General features: G+C 62.2%; 1 protein-coding gene across 5 annotated transcripts in view; it reads right to left on the bottom strand.

Moving 5' to 3' along the window:
• The window catches only part of ADGRL1 (adhesion G protein-coupled receptor L1), a 42,233-nt gene that overhangs the window by 14,399 nt on the left and 14,914 nt on the right, over positions 1-12,920 (bottom strand). For 2 of the 5 annotated variants that reach the window (XM_053219745.1, XM_027050077.2), the window contains exons 2-5: positions 11,484-11,648; positions 8,343-8,556; positions 5,099-5,208; positions 1,351-1,365 (exon numbers count right to left, since the gene is read on the bottom strand). In XM_053219745.1, coding sequence (XP_053075720.1) covers positions 1,351-1,365; positions 5,099-5,208; positions 8,343-8,556; positions 11,484-11,553 — 409 coding nt within the window. In that variant the 5' untranslated portion in view covers positions 11,554-11,648. Of the gene's footprint in view, positions 1-1,350; positions 1,366-5,098; positions 5,209-8,342; positions 8,557-11,483; positions 11,649-12,920 lie in introns of those variants that run through there. The other 3 variants (XM_027050078.2, XM_053219742.1, XM_053219743.1) reach the window with 3 other exon arrangements.

Genomic DNA, 12,920 nt, shown 5'->3' with positions numbered 1-12,920 from the left:
CTGCAGGGTCCAAACCACCACCGGGCCTGTAAGAAGAGTGTCTCAGGGAGAGAGAGGGAGAGAGTGGCGGGGCAGTGAGGGTCGGGGGCCTGGGCTGGCTGCCCAGGCCTCTCTGAGGTGGGGGAGGGCAGGGGGAGGGGAGCAGCTCGGAGGGACCCCGCCCCACCTTCCTCAAAGGGATGCTCCACAGACCACCGTAATTTCAAGGCAAAAAGCGACCCCCGAAAGGATGGCTCGCCCGTGGCCAACCTCAAAGCTGTCATTTCCCCCCAAAATTCAGGGGAGCGCTGGGCCATCTCCAATATCCCACCCACCCTCGAAGTTCTTCCACGGCAGTGTGCCACCCCCGCCCCCCCAACACCAAACGCCAGAGAGCTCCACCCCACCTTGGAGTTTTCCCCTTCCCCTGCTGAAGGTTAACCCTGCAAGAAATTACGGTGCTCACGGAAGTCCCCAGACCAGGCCTGTACCTCCCCCAACCCCCCTCTCCCTGGTCCTCTAACCAAAACAGCCCAGAAGAAACCCTGACTGCAGCTTTGCAAGTGTTTCAGAACCAGAGAAAACGTTCCCCCACCCCGCGCTCCCCCCACAGCGAGGCCCACCCCCACCCCTTCCCCCCCAATTTGGCAGACTGCCCTCCCAGGGCTGGGGACAGCTGACATCCCTCCCCAGGGCTGGGCCCCCGGCTGGTCAAGGATGGGGGTTGGGGGTGGGGGAAACTGGTGCTCCGTGCTCCAAAACAGCTCTGGGCCTTGGAAACGCCAAACCAGAAGGAACTTATGCCACCAGGAGCCCGAGAGATAGAAGGAATCTGCTCCCCCAAAGGAAAACAAAGGTGTCCCCTCCATCCCGCCTCCCCTGAGCCAGACACACACGTGTTACAAAAGTTGGGGCAGGAAGAAAAGGAGAGAGACCCGGTGCACTCTGCCCCCAGCTGGGAGCCAGACAAGGGTGTCCCTCCCTCCCCTCCCGCCCTGGATGCTTACACACTTCTCCTGAAGGAGGCAAAATAAGTATGAGAGAAGGCCAGGTCCCCCCTGCAAGGGCTGGGACGAGGGAGGAGGGACAGGGAGAGACAGAAAGAGAGAAAAAGAGGCAGAGAGAGAAAGACAGAGAGAGAGAGAGAGAGAGAGAGACAGAAGGTCCTGCCCGTGCTCAGAGAGGAGCTTCCTCGGGTGTCTGGAGGGTGGAGTCGCCCGTGGCGGCACCAGGGCTGGCCCCACCGGGAGGACACCCGGGGTGGGGGGTGGGGAGAAGAAGGGGCTGAGAGGGGAGGGCGGGTCACATAAGTATGGTACAGGTAAGAACAAAGTGTGAGTTAGGGGTTAGCATTGGTAACAGTGCGTTTACCTTTCTGCTCCACTTCTACTTTAAGCATCGGAAGAGAGAGAGAAAACAAATTGAAAAAAAATGTGCAAGAAAAAAAAGAGAAAAAAAAAGATTAAATTGCTTTCGTTTCTTATCTGGCAACATGCCCCCTTTTCCTTTCTTTCCTCATCCTGGTTCCCCAACCCCGAAACGTAGCATCAGCTCAGCCCCCGCCCCCAAGTCCCTTCCTCTGGGGAGGGTGTCGGGGGAGACAGTCACAGGGAGGGGGAGACACGCGAGGACAGAGACCAAGAGAGACACGGGGGGGGGGGGTGTGTACAAACAGGCAGGTGGACGGAGCCCTCAGATGGGTGGGAGCACCCTCGGTGCAGTGGGGGTCGGGGAGGGGGTAGCTTCAGCTGGAAGGTAGGCTCTGGTTAGGGGAGCACCAGGGGCGAGGGGGTGGGGAAGAGCCACACGGGTCCCCTCACACCCTGCCTGCTGCCCTCCTGCTAGAACCAGGGGCCCAGGGGGAGGGGGTTCAGTGCCTCCAGGGGCCTGGGCGCCCCCAGCCGAGAGAGCATGCTGAGCTCCTTCCCTTTCTGTGCCGGCCCCGCGCGCTAGAGTCCAGCCGAGCTCCCCCAAGCCCTCGCAACCCAGAAGAAGCCAACACAGAGAGAGAGGGCGGCAGAGTGGAACACAGAGTGACGGAGAGGCAGACAGGCAGAGCCCCTGGGCCTCGGAGAGCCGGGTGGGGGAGACAGAGCAGAGAAGGAAGAGGCTGGGGTAGGGGAACATCACAGACAGCAGGTGGGGGCACAGACACGCTCCCACGCTCCCCAGCTCCCCCGGGGCAAGCCTGTGGCTCCGTTTGTCTGCCCAGCCCCCCCACCCCCGGGGGCCCGGGAGCCAGGAGCTCCCTGTCTGCTGCCCGGTGGGCGGGCGCACCTAGGGGAGGAAGGGGCACGGTTAGAATGTGCTCAGCTGCAAGGCAAATCCAGCGTTAGTCGGGCCTGTCTGGATGTGTGTGTGTGTGTGTGGTGGGGGGGGAGTCCCACACACCCACTGCCCCCTCCCCACGGTGGCCCCTACACCCACCCCTGACTCGCCCGCACCAGCACTGGGGTCACCCCAGCCTCTGAAGCCCAGGGCCAGATGGCTGCCCAGGCTGCTCCCCCTTCAGGCTCTGTGTCCCTGGCCCCTCAGGAACTTCTGGCCGGGGCCTTGCTCCCCTGCCGCCTCTCTACAGGCACAAGCAGGGAGTCCCCAGGGGAGTGTTTGGCTTCCTTCCCAGCGCCTCATCCAGGGCCTGGCACACAGGAAGTGCTCAGCGAACAGGAACATCGCGGGACGAGTGAGTGCCCGCCTTCCTGTTCTCTGGCCTAGCTACCCTCACCTTGTTAACTGCAGTCCCCGCTTCTTCTGGAACCAGGAGCTACACCCCCACACCCCCGGGTCCTGCCTGTCGAGGGCACACACGGCCCCACGTGTCCCAGACACATTCACTGCGCGTCCTGCCTCCCCCGGGGCTCAGGCTAGCTCTCTCCCCCAGGCCGGAGCTGCCCATGCTTGGGCCATCCAGGTCTCCGTGGGCCGTGCCCCCTGGCCCACCCTCTGGGGCCGGGGGGCCGTCAGCTTCAGGAGGCCCGTAGGCCTCTTTCCTCCCTATGCTGCGAAACTTTTTTCCTGCTTCTTCACCCACGTGGCGTGCACTTGCTTTGGACTCGACTTGGATCAAGGTCTTCTTTTCCTGCCCTTTATCTCACCTACCTCAGGAGGAGTTGTGTTCGTCACTAGTCATTACTTTTGGTTTTGATTACCAACGGGAGTAATGTTAACTGGTAAAAATCGCTACAAGTAGCCACGACAAAAGCCATGACTACCAAGTACCTAGCACTTGGTAAGTGACTAAGTGCCAGGAGCTGTGCTAGGAACTTCCCAGGTAGTTTTTCAAGAGCCCTGTCTGCGGATGGGGAAGCTGAGGCTCAGTGAAGTGAAACGACACAACTGAGGCCACGGAGCAGCTGGCAGAAGCGGGCACCGTTTCTCTGACACCTATGGTGCGGGGCGCACGAGGCGCTTCACCCACATTGTGTCTACTGCTGGCCGCATCCCTGGGAAGGGGCCCCTCCCGCCATCACAGACGAAGGTGCAGGCTAAGCTGGCTCGGAAGGGCACCCGAACCCTTGCTGAGCACGTCCTGAACCAGGCTCGGGTCTGGGCGCTGGGGCATGACGACGAAGCCTCTGCCCTGGGGGAGTTTACACCCGCACCTGCCACAGGGAGCCAGCTCTGCGGCCAGCCTCAGGTCAGGCGTTTCACACACACCGACCGTCTCCTGGACTCTCGCCTCCTTTGGCCGCAGCTCAGAGAAGTGAAGTCATGTGCTCAAGTTTCAGAGTCAGAAAATCCAAGAACCAGGCTGAGCCGCAAACCCAGCCCGATTTCCCTGCTGTGCAATGCCCCCAGCCTCCCGCCTTCCTTCCCTGCTGCCCCAGCCACGGGGGTGGATGGGCAGTGTCCCCAGTGCTGTGGGGAGGCTTCAAAGATCAGACGGGCGTCCCCCTCAGGTGGCGGCTGGAGGCCTCCGTTGCTGAAAGGAAAGGGTGAGGAGTAAAAGAAGGTTATGGAAGCGCATAGGTGATCCTGTTTCCCCCGGCCCGTACGCCATCACCTGCGAGGAGAAATCAAAGGTTGAGGGGGACGGCTGGGGTGGGAGGGCAGAGGAGGGAGAGTCACAGGGCCTCCGGCTCCCCTGCCCCTGCCCCCCACTCTCTGACACTCTGGTGGCCCTGCCTCCTCCCCCATCTGCCCGGAGGCCCTACCTCCAGGTTGGCTACGTGAAGCTGGCAGGGAGAGGAGGGGGATGGATGATGGGGAGAAGGGAAGGGAGGGTGAGGGCAGGAAAGAAGGGCCGTGTTAAGAGCAGAGCGCTGAGGAGGAGAGACCCTGTCTTTGTTTGCTCCCTTTGGCCAGAGGCAAGAAAGCCAGGCCCCTGGCTCCCCAGACCACCCTCCCCAGGCTTCCTGGGGGGAGGGGGGCCACTCTAGTCCAACATGGCAGCACTTCCCTTGCAGACAGGAAGTGCTACCATGGTAATGGGCAAACTAACCAAGAGACAGTAGCTGAGGAAGATGCCCCTAGTCCTTCGAACCAGATCTGCCGCCAGGCCTCAGACGGTGGTCCGCCTCTCTATGGGTTTGGAGTCCAGCTTCCAGGACTCGGAAGGGGCAGGACTAGGAGCATGTGAGAAGTGAGGGCGACAAGAAAGAGGAGAGGGAGTTGAGAAAGGAAATGGAGTGAGTGAGAGGGAAGAGCAGGCGTGTAAGGGGGGGTCAGGAAAGGAAGAGATGTGAGAGGAGGAAGGAGGCAGAGAGGCTGGAGGGCAGCAAGGCCCAGGCCCAGGGAAAAGGAGACTGATAAGTGCACCGACCAGAGTTCTGGCCTTGAAGTGTGAAGTGGGCGAGGGGCATGTGCAGGAGCAGGGCTAATGGGCCAGAGTAACAAGAGGTGGGGAAGGTGCCCTGGGGATGGGGACAAAGTCTGTGAGGGTGGGGGTGGGGGTGGGGGTGGGGCAGGTACCGAGTGTGGACAGAGGGGCTGGGAGAAGAAAATGTGTGAGAGAGGGAGCAGGCCCGGCTGTCCCCCAAGTACCTGGTCCCGACTTGGCCCTGTGCGTGCGTGTGTGTGTGTGTGTGTGTGTGTGTGTGTGTAAGTCAAGGTGTCTCCTCCTCGCTTGCTTCTGGGAGGGGGAAGGGCCCGTGTCCGCACAAGGAACAAGATGACTCACTGTAGGGGACACAGTCGTACTGCACCTCCAGGTACTTGTAGGTCCCAGGACAGGGGTCGGGAAAGGCGTCAGAGCCGGCAACCACCACGCACTGGGTGCGGTTGTTACACCTGAGAGAAGAGACAAGGAGCTGACATAAGACAGGCCTAGAACTGGGGGGGGGAGGGGGGCGGCATCTAGGGCCGGGAGAGGAATGCGTCCCCCCCAGGCTGAGAAGAAACTCTGGCGACCAGGGCTGGCGGCCTTGTGTGGGCACCGTGTCCCGTTTCCTGCCCGCTCTCTCTTTCCCACCACACAGGTTTCCTCTGTTCTCAGCCTCAGGGCTGGGCCAGAGCTGCGCCCCAGAAACTGCTTCCCCGGCTGCCCTTCGCCCTTTTCATCCCATCGGAGGGTCACGTCCGCCGTTACATCCTTGGCGTTTTTCCCGAATTGACCATAAGACGCGAGGCCACACGTGCGGGGACGAGGTGGCGTCTCCGCCAAAGTGCTGCTAACGAGACGCTCACGGCGCCTGTGTGCGTCCACCTCAGGCCACGTCTTAGGCGTACGTGTCTCGGCCTTTGGACGGCGCCGCTGTGACCACGTGCAGGTGGGACACGGGCAGTCTCTCGGCCTCGTGCGGAAGCCCCTCTCAGTTCCCCGAGGGGACTCGGGAGTCCCCACCCACTGCCCGGGAGCCCGGCTAGCACGTGAGGGGACTCCCTAACGACAAAACGAGGTTTCTCCTCTGCTGTCTCTCCAACCAAGGTCATTAACTAACGAAGCTGCTCACTCCCACCCACCTCATCCCCCTGGCTCAAAACACAGCACTGGCCTCGGAAGGTTAAGTAGAGGGTTGCCCAGGACCCGGCAACTGCACCCCTACTAGCTGTGTTCCCAAAGACCCGGAAGCGGGCCCTCAAACAACTGCTTGTACGTTCACAGCAGGAGCGCTGTCGCGAGAGCCAAAGTGGGGGAACAGCCCCACTGTCCGCTGACGGATGAATGGACGAGCCAAATGTGGTCGGTCCGTGCCGTGGAACATTATTTGGCCATAAAAAAAAAAAAAAAAAAAAGAAAGAAGGTCCGGTGCGCCACCGTGTGGCTGAACCCCGGCAACGCTGTACTACGCAAAAGAAGTCAGACCCAAGAGGCCGCGTCTCAGATTCTCTCTCCATGAAACGTCTGGAGCAAGCAAATCCAGAGAGACAGAAAGCAGGTGGTGTCGAGTGGCTGGGGGCGGGGGGGGGGGGGGGGGGGGGGGGGCAGTGACCGGATGGGGTTGCCCTTCGGGGGCATGGAGATGTTCTGGAACCAGACAGGGGTGGTGGCGCACGTATTAAATAGCACTGAATTGTCCGCTTTAAGATGACGGACGGCGATATGTGAACGTCACCCTCACTGTCCGGAAGAGAAAGGGGCCGGAGACCACAGGTCCCAGCCTCCCCCTGCAGCTGGCCGTGCCCGGGAGGTGGCAAAGGGCCCACGGTGGCCTTCAAACGGGCTGGCTGCAGGGAGGCACCGAGACAGCGGGAGGCGGGTGGCCTTCTCGCCTCCCGTCTTGTTTAGGCCACTGTACGTGCTCCGGGGGCTGTCAGCCCTAAGCAGTTCGAGGAGCCTCCAGGTTTCAAGGGGGCAGAGCAACGGCCTCTTGCTCCCTGGGCCCCAGTAACCACACCGCGCAGCGTCCCCGCTTTTGGAAGTGAGAACCCGCGGACTCCGGAACCGGGCCGGGGAGAACGCCGCAGACGCCAAGGCCAGCGCTGAACAAACGAAGTGGGCAGTGAGAAACTTGGAGGCAGGAGGTGGGAGGAAAGGGATCCCCAAGGAGGATGGGGCGCAGCCTAAGCCAAGGTTGACACCATGCAGGGTGTCAGAGGGGGGGGGGGGGCAGGACCACTGGAGGAGGTGCACGTTTGAGAGAGAAAAGGTGGGAGGGAGGGAACGAGGTGGCTCCAGCCTGGCCCACCGGTCAGAGCCACCTGCCCGCGCCCATGCCCTGCCCAAAAGTCTCTGGAGGCTCTCAGTGACCCTGCCCCATGACTTATTCTAGAATCTTCTGCCAACATTCAAGAGGCTGCCGAGCTGGCCCCAGCCCTCCTCCCCTTCTTCAGTTCTGTGCTCTGGATCCTGGAGTGAACCTTATGCCCTCTCGGGCATTTAGCAAAAACTCAGTGAACGCCTCTGTATCTGGCTGGGGACAGCAGTGACAGACACAACGCCCTGTCCCCATGGGGCAAAGACAAAACGAACACAATAACAGAGGGAACTATTCTGTTCTACAGAACTGTGGCTAGAGGTCAGGGCTAGAAGATAAAGCAGGGAAGGAGCTAGGAAGTGGGGTGGGGGCAGTGATCTTAGGGTGGTCAAACGGGCCTCACCAAGAGGAGCATTAGGTGAGAAAATCTACGGAGGAGGGGAGGGAGGAGCCGTGCGGGTGTCAGGGAACAGCATTCCCGGCAGGGGGAACAGCCAGTGCCAAGACCCGGAAGAGGCCCGTGGCAGACGATGCCTGATGTATGTCAGGAGCAGGCAGGGCAGCCGGAGCCGAGTGAGCGAGGGGGAGCGTGGAGAGGGTGAGGGCCGGGAGAGGGGCACAAGGCACAGAGCGCAGGGCCTTGTGGGCCTCGGGGAAGACAGGCTTTCGCTCTGAGTGAGGTGGGTGCTCACAGGTACCCTCTGGCTGCTGCGGGGCGGGGGAAACAGACGGCAGCGGGCGAGACAGGGCAACCCCAGGGGGAGCTGTGGCCACGGAAGCAGTGGTCAAGTGTGGGCGTGGTTTGAAGCAGGAGCCGACCAGCTCTAACTGGACTTCTGCAGCAGGTGTGAGAAAGGCTTTGGCAGACCTGTCACACTCACACACAGCCTTGCACACTCAAGCACTCGCTTTCTCTTACACTCACGTGTGCTTCTGTCATCTGTGTTCAGGCTTCACCTCCTTGGGGAAGCCTGAGTGACCTCTGGGCTCTCCCTCGGAGCCTGTGACACCTTCACCCTGTCCTGCTCTTGTGTTTACACTGCAAGACTGCCCCTTCCCCCCCGACTAGTCTCGGGATGGGCTTCTGGAGGCTGGTGGGGAAGACGGGCCGGGTCTTACCGGCTGTTTGCACGGGACCTGGCACCTAGTAGGTGCTCAGGAAACCCGTGCGGAACGCACGGAAGGAGGACTGAAGGCGTGGACAGGGTGCCCTGACCAGGGGGGTGTTTATCCAGGGACCGTCCCCACCCCTCCTCCCAGGAGACTGGTGGGGCCGGGGCCTCTCACCTCTGTGACATGATCTTGAAGGCATCAGGCAGGTAGCACTGCACATTCTCCATCTGGAAAGGGTCGGCGTCACAGATCTTGTCGTCTGTGCGCCCATAGTTGGCGTTCTCCACCATGATGACGTCGCTGCCTGGGCACCGCAGCTCGATGGGATAGCCTTCGCACGCCAGCTCCCGGCGCATCAGCCCGAACGGGAGCCCAGCCCGGCTCAGGCCTACGGGGAGGGAAGACCCTGCTGAGGAGGTCCCACCTCCAGCTTGGGCTGCATCCAGGAACCTCAGTTCTTTCATCTGCAAAACGGGCTTCCCAACGTGCCCAGCCGCGCAGTGAGGCCTCTGCCCTCGGCTCCTGGGGAAGTGCCTCCAAGCACCCGGAGCGTCCCGCCCGATGAGTGTCTTTGTTGACCTGAGGGCCTCGGGCCAGGTCAGACAGTCTGCACTGTTTTGGGCTGAGTTGTGTCCTCCCGTCCTCCTCCCTCGTACCTCAGGATGTGACCAAATTTGAAACAGGCCATCAAGTTAAGATGAGCCGAGCCTGTTAAGGTAGGCCCTGCCCCAGTATGACCACTGTCTTTATCAAGAGGGGAAATGTGGACACAGAGACAGAGGGAAGACAGCCAGCCACGAGCCCAGGAAAGAGCGGGAACAGCTCCTTCCCTCACGGCCCTTGGAAGGAGCCAGCCCCCCTGACAACTTGATCTTGAACTTAAAGCCTCTAGAAACCGCAAGACAATAAACTTCTGCTGTTTCAAGCCACCAAGTCTGCAGTACGTTGTTACAGCAGGCCTAGCAAAAGAGCACAGTAAGGACGTGATCTAGGGTGGGAGTTTTGGGGTGTCAGTGGACCTCTGGAAGGCCGGGAGACTGAGGCCAGTGCTGCGGGGGGGGTCCCCCGCATCTACATGACTGAGCCCCAGTGAAGGCTCTGGACAGCGGGGCCCGGGGAGCGTCCCATGTTGGCAGGGCACCATGCGTGTTGTCGCACAGCACGTGTGACCACTCCGTGGGGAGGGGGCGCACCGCGAGCCCTGGGCACGGAAACTTCCCGGACGCTGCCCCACACACCGCTTCCCTTGGCGGATTTCCTCTGCATCCGTCGGCTGTAAGAAGCTGTCACCGTGAGCACGACAGCATTCTGGAATACGCTTCTAGTGAATCATCATGTCTAAGGAACTCCCGAACTTGCAGTTGGAGTCGGAAGTGAGGGAGGTCTTGGGCGCTCCCCTAACCTCGCACTGCCCCATGCAAACAGGAGAGATGGCGTGGGAGGAAGTGCTCTCCTGTCGGGGAGGACACGGCAGAGCCTGGCTTTGCCACTTCTCGGCTGATGGGCCAGAGCCTCTCACGGCATGGCCTGGGGGTCGGTGGCACCGACGTCCCGTGGTGGCTGCTTAAGAAGGCAGATTCTGCCCCCCCACCCCCAGGCCTGCTGTATCAGGATGTCGGGGGTGATACCAGGAGCCTCGGACCTGTGTGCCCACCAATGGTTCCGACATGTGCTCAGTTCGGACAGCCACAGCTTTAGCCTCCTCGGGCCTCAGGTTCTGACCTGTAAGATCGGCACTGACAGCCCAGGAATGTACTTCGAGGACTCGGTGCACTAGAGAATGTTCCTGAAGGAAGCACTGAGCGCGGTGCCCTGTGTGGGGAGGGTCAGCTCCCCGTGGGGTCGCACTGTCACACGTCCTTGCCCATCCTGTGCCGTGTGAGGACCCAGGGGGTTTAAACCCCCGGCTGACGGCCTGGCCCAGTAACAGACCACCTCCGTGGCCCCAGATCCTTCTCCGAGGAGCCGCCGCTCCCGCCTCAAGGCACCGCTGAGGGGCTGCGACAAGGGCAAGCGGTATGTGGCGAGGCGGCGGGTGCTGAGTCCCACCACCGGTGGGATTACCGAAGCAGCCAGACTCTGCGGGACAGAGTGGGCTCCGCGTGGCCGACACCTGCCGGGGCAGCCACCTACTCAGACGCTGGGCTCCGCCAGGCCTCGCCAGGGACTGGAGGGAGGCGTGGATGCACGGAGTGACCCACGGGCCCGATGTGGGGACTGTGGCTCGTGGGTCAGGAGAAAACCGGTGCACGAGGGCGGCAGTGCCTTTCAGAGACCTGTCCTTCCAGCGTCGGGTGGGAGGCCCGAGGGGGATGGCAGCTAGGCCCCCGGGGTTTTTTGGGGTGAGTTGAGTCTCACTCGGGGGAAAGTATTACATGTGTTCCTCTAGCACCATCTGCTTTCACAGCTAATTTTAGTCCTTCCTGGGCCCGGGAGGGAGGCCGGGGGTGGAGGCTGGCTCAGATGGGTCTGGGGGTGGGAGCGGCCCCTCCCGGCCCAGCTGGGGCTGTGGGGCAGGACCCGGACGGGCAGAGAACGTGGGCATCAGGGGAGCAGAGGGTGCCAGCTGGCCGGAGCGGTGCCAAGGCCCTGGGGCCTGGCTGAGTAAGGCCCCCTCCACCTTTGTGGCTTTCTGGAGTATTGGGCTCCAGGAGGGGACCCTGGGGCACAAAGTGTGCCAACAGTGCTCTCCAGACAGCGCTGAGGGGGTGCCGGCTGGAGGCAGGCCCCCAGGCTAGGGACGAGGCCAGCGGGCCCCTGCTTTCTGCCTCTCCCCTTGCCCTGCCCTTGCCCCCGCCTAGGCCTGCCACGGGGACAATAATTGAGTAATTGGTGAAGATGGGCGGGCGGGCTCGGGGCACTAATTGTCGCATGTGCAGGATCCTGGGGCCGGCATAGGGCCGAGCCGGGTAATTAGTTGTTTTTAAATAAACGTCAGCGGGCATGCTTTAATTAAGCCTTCTTCCCAGTGAGGGCCTCCGAGATGTAATCACAGAGAAAGCCACACACGCAAGACAGAGGAGTAGCGGCTCACCAGGAAGGCCCGTCCCGGTCCCAGGAGGCCACAGCCCGCATCCCAGGTTCTAGGACCCCCGGCTTCCCCGGGCTTTGGGGGTGAGGGGCTGGTCCGGGGAGCCCTCCGTGGTGCCAGGGGGTGCAATTACCAAGTCCTCCTCCGGCTTCGTCCCGCCGAGGTCTGGAGCGAGGTGGGGACTGCGGTGCTTTACCAAGTGGCTGGGAGGTCCTGCACCTTGTCATCTGCCCGCCCAGCCGCATTCCGGAGGCTGGCCCCTCCCCAGCCCCAGCGGCACCTACCTTGGGTGGCCGAGGTGACCAGGACAGCGGTGATGCAGAGACTCCACAGCACAGCGGCCAGGCGGGCCATGGCGGCGGCCAGGGGCGGGTCCGGGGCTCTCAGTGTCCTGTGCGGGGGGCCTTGCCCCGCATCAGCAGGTGGGCACCACGGCCTGGCCCACCAGCCTGGGGAGAAGAGGGAGAGTGAGGCGGGAGCGAGGCCCCAGCAGACGCAGGAGGAGGTGCGTTTGGGCTGGTCCCCTCTCGTTGCCGGTGGCCGAGGCCTTCCACCCCAGAGTCCCCAGACGGGCCGGTCAAGGGACCTCTCTCGAGCCAGCTGTGTCTGACTGAAGCCGCACCCTTGGGCCAGGGGCTGACCGGCCCCCCGGAACCTCTGGCTTACACTGCTAACTCCACTGCCCACCCTCACCCCCACCCCCGGCAGCCAGACCCACCCATCTGGGCACCTTGAACCAAAGGGAACCTCCTGGACGAAACTCCCGTGGTCTGACAGTGCCCCTCGGGTAGCAAGCGTGGCTCACTGGGATGTCACGGGGGATAAAGACCTTCTGGAAGCTTCTTCTCCATCCCCAACCCCCAACCCTGCCCTCTTGTCTCCCCCACCTAGCTTCCCCACCCGGCACAGCATGGGGGCAGGGGCCGGGTACCCAGGCATCCTGGCCTTGACTTGCTTCACTAGCCTCCCAGTCTTGGGCAGGAGTCCAGGCCCCGCCCCCAGCCCTTGCTTCCTGTCTCTCCTGCTCTGGTAGCTAATTAGAATCCAGCTGGCTGGCGCCACAGATCGGGACCAGGGACAACCGAGTCCCCTCTTTCCCCTCTGGGGACCCTCGAGGTTAGCTGGAGACAGGCGGTGGGGTGGGGGGGGAGCCAGGGAGGGGGGAGCTGGCATCGTGTGCCCTTCCCTGCAATCCTCCCACCCATCTGCCCGTCCCTGGGCACAGGGCTTGGTTCTGACCCACTCCTTCCCCCCTCGGCTGCTCCTCCCTCTTGCCACCTCGGTCTCCCCTGGATGCTCTCAGAGCTGCAAACCCAGATCTCTACTCTTGGCCCTTTGCTCTATCTACACCATGGTTCTCAAGGGCGGCCCTGGCCCAGGGGCGCCAGCCTGGCCAGGAACTTCCAGAAACACTCATTCTCGGGGGGGGGCCAGCACCCCATGTTTTAACTGGCTCTCCGGTGTGTGAACACCCACTCAGTCTTCTCCCACACTGTCATCCCCAATCTGTCCCCCACTTTCAATGCCATCGACCAAGTGATACCTACCACGGCCCTCATTTTCGGTTTGGAATCTCTCAACAGAGCCCCAACTACTGTCTCTCCCCCCACCAAGTGAAAGCCTATCCACCAGCCCAGTCAGCTCCCTGACCCCATTCCTGCTCAGGCCACTCCCGCCTCCAGCTCTTCCCTGAGCACACCACGCCCTGCCCCAGGGCCTTT

The sequence above is a fragment of the Acinonyx jubatus genome, chromosome A2 (assembly GCF_027475565.1).
Source record: "Acinonyx jubatus isolate Ajub_Pintada_27869175 chromosome A2, VMU_Ajub_asm_v1.0, whole genome shotgun sequence".
NCBI lineage: Eukaryota > Metazoa > Chordata > Mammalia > Carnivora > Felidae > Acinonyx > Acinonyx jubatus.
Note: the sequence above shows the minus strand (reverse complement) of the source record. Positions and strands in the feature narration are given on the sequence as shown.